We start from the raw sequence: 6,000 nt of genomic DNA on the forward strand, positions 1-6,000 counted from the left end.
CCACTGTCTGTTTGAAACCAAGAGTATTGTGAGATATCTGTACTGGTGGTTTGCCTGATTAAACAGTTAAAAAGTGAACTGCACAAAAGTGTCTCCAGTCATAGCTCATCAGAGATCATGATGGATAAGCCTACGTTGTCACAAGACTTTATCATGTATCTTTAAACTTCAGTTTTCTTTTTTCGCTCTGAATTCCTTTGCTTCTCTTCCACATCTCTTTATATCCTGGAACTGAGACATTAAAGACCAAAAGGGACTATGTCATGATCTCCTGTGATCCTCTGCATGCCACAAACCACTGAATTTCAACAGGAGACCCCTTTATTAAATGTATATATTTAGCTTCTCACAGGCTGAAATGCCTATCCATCTACCCTCTCTTTTACCTGATACACTCTACACTCTCATTTAAGGACACACAAACTTCATGATCTGTCCTTCTCCAGTTACCTACATTGGAGCTCCGCCTGCAGAGAGGATCAGGTTCAGGAGCATCTTTCTTGCAAATCTGGAATTCATGCTGCCATGCCTGGTAGATTCTACTACAGCTGAAGATGTAGGAAATGTTTTCTGTGCAGCACTTTGCAGTGCTAAATTAAAGATATTTAGCAATTTCTTTAATTCCACATCAGGTTCTCATGATGGCACCCAAGCCAGAAAATTTAGTGATTTATCTTCCTAACATAACTAAACCCAAAAGAAAAGAGAATCTGCCACCCTTTTCCCCCCCACACACACTTCTATTCTCCTATGCAGCATCCCAAAACACCTCTGTTCTTCCCTTCATTTAGAAGTCAGCAAGATGACGATGGACAAAAATAAAACCAATGGAAGATACAAAACACAAAATACCATTTTATTGAAGCTGAAATAAAATTTTTAAATAGAGCAGCAGAAAATAAATGTACTATAGCAATTCCAGTATTTCCCTGAGTTGTAATGGATTACAATCTCCATACACATTTAGCAAACTGAAATTTAGGGATATAAAATCAGGTGGTTTTGGAAGGCATTTCATGCTGTACAAATTCTGCTTGTACTCGTGATTACAAGAACTACTTATCACTCCACTGCCCAGTAAGATCTTACCTACCCACAGAGAAATTAAGCTACAGACCTTTAGTAGGGAAAACTCTTTAGTACACAAGGAGGTCTGGCTGAAACTGCTCCCATAAAATCGCAGGGGTTATTCAAATCACCTCAAATGGTTTAGTTAATCAAGCTTTAACCCAACTCCAGATTTTAACACCAACCCAGATTTACCAATACATAATCCCTCAGCTGGTGACCAAAGCAACTGCTGGGAGTGAGGCCTATTGACAAGAGGCCTTTGTTGTCCCTTCCAACACAGATGTCGCCACGTGCCTGCTCACCATCCCAGCACTGCAGCTTTGGAGCAGTATCTTCATGGATTTCCAAGGAAAGCAGCTGAACTGGTTGCAACTGCTGATCATCTAAGGCACATAATACCATGTAGTCCATGGAATGGTTTTCAAAGCATTTACTTGCAGTTTTACTTTTACTTCCACAGTTAAGCAGAGGAAACAACAGATTTCACAGTCAGAACCGCCATAGGAAGGAGGGCAGGGAGAGATCTGAGGGAGTTACTCTGAGTAAGAGAAGCTTGTCATTAATCTAGTAGACCAGGACAAACAAGTTATGATTCAATTAAAGATCCTCATATTACTAACTGTATGAATCCACTATGACTTGGAAGTTTTCAGCCTGCCTATCCATTTCCATCACATGAAGAAAAAGGTTTGCAATGACTTTTTGTCTTGGTTCAGAATTGAAATATCCTTTAAAGACAATAAATAACAATATCCCACCAAATATATCTAAATTTAGAACAGATTTTTTTTCCTCAACATTGCTAGGCACAATGTCCTAAAGAAAATGTTGCATGTAGTTTGTATAGTTGACGTGGTAAAACTGACAAACTATAGGTAAATAGAAAGATTGGAAACAAAAGTGGATCTTTCCTCTGTTTAAGACTGCAAAGAAATCTGTTGTGTTTGTACACAGGGTTGTATCACATTCTTGAAAGAAACAAGCTTTCATTGCGTTTTCCTCGGTTCTTTCAGCTTTGCCCTGGCATTAGTCAATTTCTGTCCCCCAAGCAGCTAGAGAAACGTGGGAATCTGCTACAAGTGCAGAAAGGTAACACAGCACTGGTTTGATCTCACAACCCATGAAGAGATTAAAAAAACCTGGACCAAGACTAAGTAGTCTCCCTGCTTGTAGAATTGCTTCTTTTTATTAGTACATGCTGAGGAACAGACTGAATAACAAAGGGCTTCAGTTCATAGACCACTTGCAGATTTGGCTACACTGACTGGTGGTTTATGTGTTCACTAGTGCCAGAAGTTACCGTCTAACAGCAGAGAAAAATGGAGCAACAGGTACATTTCTCTCTTTGGGTTATAAAACTGGGTTCAAGAGGCATAACATAATGAGCCAGACCTGAAATGGAAACAGTAAACTTCAGTAAAGAGGCACAACAGAAAATTAAAGGTAGGACTTTGTTCAGCTAAACCTACACAGTGCTTTGATTGTCCAGTGGAAAATGCAGGTATCAAGTATCAGAAGATACTCTAGTCTTACACCACCACGACCCAGAAGCCATTGTACTGAGAATAGGCTAAGTATCACCATTTGTGCTGATAAAACTCTCTTTCATATCAGGCAATCAAAATTTACATAAATTTTTGGTCAAATCACAAGACAGATATTTCTCTGAAACACCGAGGAACATTAATAAAACACATCAGCCAATGATCTTCATTCTTCAAAGACCTGCAGCAGCATCACAGAAAATCTATTTAAAAGGCATTTCTCTATTTAGAACACTTTCTTTAATCCTCCAGATGATGTCTGCCTCAACAGAAGACATTTCTTCCCAAGACGTTCTATTGTCCCTGCTGCTTATTGTTTCTGTAGTATCAGAGTGCCTTTGTTACATTTCTTGCTGAACTATTTATGCATTTGTGACAACAGGGTTGTTTGCTGAGCCATCATCCTCCCAGAACACAAGACAGCATCATGTCCTGACAACACGGAATGCAGGAATGTTGCAAAAATAATTAACCAGTATTCCTCCAATTCAGCTGAGCACGAAGCTTACAGCAGGTCCATCTTGGGCAGCAGAGGGAAATAAACCAGTCACTAGACTTCAGGAGATCTCTCTGTATTATGCAGAAGTAGCACAAGTCCTTACACCTTTCATCCTGCTTCTTCCAGCGTGGAGGAAGAAGGCCATCAGCAATCTCTCTCAAATCACTGCAGCTGAAAACTGTCACCTCATGTCCCCCTCCCACCTCATCATCCTCTTTTTGAGGCTCTCCCAGAGATCTCCACAAGAACTAACTGGAACTTCTGGTGATGAAGAAGCAAAGATCTTGCAAATATTCCTATTAAGAAACAAGGGAAAAATGTGTATTTAAAATATTTCTGATTAGAGTGTTCAGCATAGTCAGAGAGGTGGTCAAAAGCCTCTATTAGCTAAGACTGCAGCTTGTTTTGAAGTCATATAAAAGGATTTTTTCTGATGAAAGAAAGAATAGCTCTGAAAACAGAAGCAATGCTTCAGTCATAAATGCACAGTGGAAAAAGCAGTTATAATGCAAGTCAGTCCAAACCATGCATGATCAGCCTCAAATCCTAACATGGAAAAGTCATCTCTTAAAAAAAATAAAATTGTCTTATCTTGATTCCATTTATTCCAGTACCACGTTCCTGGTCCTGCAGGGAATATATACATTCTTTCTCCTCTAACAGGATGGCAAATTCTAAAAAAACCCAATGTTCTAATGGTCACATAAAAGAATGATGATTTCAAAGCCTGGTCTTTCTAGACTACGTCACTGTTTAAGCCAATACTCTTTAAACATCTTGTATTTAAGCTCCAAAGTCTCCCTAAGTGAATAAAGGAGACTGATTCAAGGACAGGATTATGGAAATCCATTACTACTAGGCAGAACATTCTTCCTACTATTGAACAGACACTGATGACTTCCAACATCTACACAATTAGGAAACTGTCCCTCTATTCTTTTTCCATATATCAGTGTAGCACTATTGATTTTCAGAAAAGGAGTCAGTAGCGTATTTATGGTGTCTCCCTTTTCCTACAAGATTCCTTAAATTTACTCTGTTTAGAAGTGAAGAACCCTTTGTGAAGAATTCACTGCATCCTCCATGTAAATTGTCCCAGTGCCCATTTACAGGTTAAATATCATTTCTGTGCACATTAAATTACACGAGTTCTAAACTTCAGTCACAGGAACTGTTTACCTTCCTCCCTCATTCTGTCAGTTTCCATTAGAAAATAAATAAATGAAAGTTTTCTTCCTCAGCTGCAGCTTCTGACTGAATTATCCCCCACATCCTTTCTGTTTAACTCAACAGCAAAACAGCTTTGTTAAGCCATGAAAAGGGCATAGTTTCCTGTCCTTTAACCATGGAACTGAACCCCAATTTTTCAGACTTTCTAACTTGCCAAGATTAGAATTGGACATAAATTTCCAGAACCAAAAAAGATTTCAACTCAAAATTCCTGTTTATTCATTTCAGATGTGTATTTTAGACCTCTGAATTACTGTTGCCCTAAGATCACACATTGTATTTGACCACCTACCTCACATCCTGTTTAGAGTCACTACTTCATCACCTCACAATACATTTCCCACTCTAAAAGTAGGATGCAATTCTTTGGTCCTGGATGCATGGCACCTTTTTCCTTTAGTCTTATGAAAAAGTATACCATCAGCGTGTCTTTATTTCCCCTTTATACAGTATCCACTCCTATGGTTTCAGTATCCTAAAGCTTTGGGCAAAGTGTACAAGAAACAGAGGCAGAAATATTACATGACCTGGAAATGGAACAGGCATTAAGCTGAGCTTCAAGAGGAACAGATGAGAAAACCACTGGTGTCAGCTTCCCTCTTGGAGCCTTACATTAGGGCACTGATTCACATGCACTATAAAATTCAGATGGACTGATTAATGAGACTATAATTTTCATCTCTCTACCCTAACACTTTTATAGGCAATATTGACTCTACTGCAGAAAGGCAACGTGAATCAAACCATGAATGCTGCAGGCTACTGACAAACACATTAAAGCAAATGAACACAGATTTCTTTGAATTTGCTCCTACATGTGAGTCACCGCAGTCAATTATCCAAATCAAATGCACGAACAGTAGGCAGCAAAAATACAGATTCAGATTAAATCATGCACAAATTCTGTCTATGCCACAGGAAGAAGACTTGATTTCCATTACTAATGTCGGGGCATGACCACCATAAAGAGCATTCAGCAGCACTGCTGGTATCCCCCCAGCTCTGCTCAGTCCTTCAGCTGAGCTGGTGTAACTTTGCATGGCCCCAGAGCAGCTCAGAAGGGAACGGCTGATCTTAGAGGTGACCAGCAAACATATATTCATAGAATCATAGAATTTCTGGGGTTGGGATGGACCTTACAGATCACCTAGTCCAATACCCCTGTGCCATGGGCAGGGCCACCTCCCCACTAGACCAGGTTGCTCAAGGCTTTATCCAGCCTGGCTTTGAACACTGCCAGGATTATAGCATCCATTACTTCCCAGGGCAACCTGTTCCAGTGTCTCACCATCCTCACAGGAAGAAACTTTTTCCTAGTATCTAGCCAAGGCATTCTTAACACATTTTATGAGACAACTCGCCACAGGAAGATTTCCTAGTATCTAGCCAAGGCATTCTTAACACATTTTATGAGACAACTCGCTGCTCGGACATGCACCTGGGGCAGGGAGGTGAGTCCCGGGTGTGCTGTGTAGGGAGACATATTAGGGAGAGGGGACACAGAGACAGAGCTCGGGAACAGCACACTGACACCGTCCCACGCGCTCGTTGCCGGGCGCCGGCGGCTCCGGGAGCCGGAGAGGCTCCTACGGACGAGCGGGAGAGCAGCGCCGGTGGGCGCAGCCCCATCCCCGCAGCCCCCGCGCCGCTCCCCTC

At 40.9% G+C, this 6,000-nt stretch overlaps 1 protein-coding gene across 1 annotated transcript in view; it reads right to left on the minus strand.

Annotated features, from left to right (window-relative positions):
- The window catches only part of VTI1A (vesicle transport through interaction with t-SNAREs 1A), a 265,633-nt gene extending 259,660 nt beyond the window's left edge, over positions 1-5,973 (minus strand). Inside the window, exon 1 of the mRNA XM_009082019.1 lies at positions 5,886-5,973. Within this exon, the coding sequence (XP_009080267.1) occupies positions 5,886-5,973 (88 nt within the window). The remainder of the gene's footprint in view (positions 1-5,885) is intronic.
- Positions 5,974-6,000: the final 27 nt, after the last annotated feature.

This window comes from Acanthisitta chloris, unplaced genomic scaffold, assembly GCF_000695815.1.
Source record: "Acanthisitta chloris isolate BGI_N310 unplaced genomic scaffold, ASM69581v1 scaffold6659, whole genome shotgun sequence".
Taxonomy (NCBI): domain Eukaryota; kingdom Metazoa; phylum Chordata; class Aves; order Passeriformes; family Acanthisittidae; genus Acanthisitta; species Acanthisitta chloris.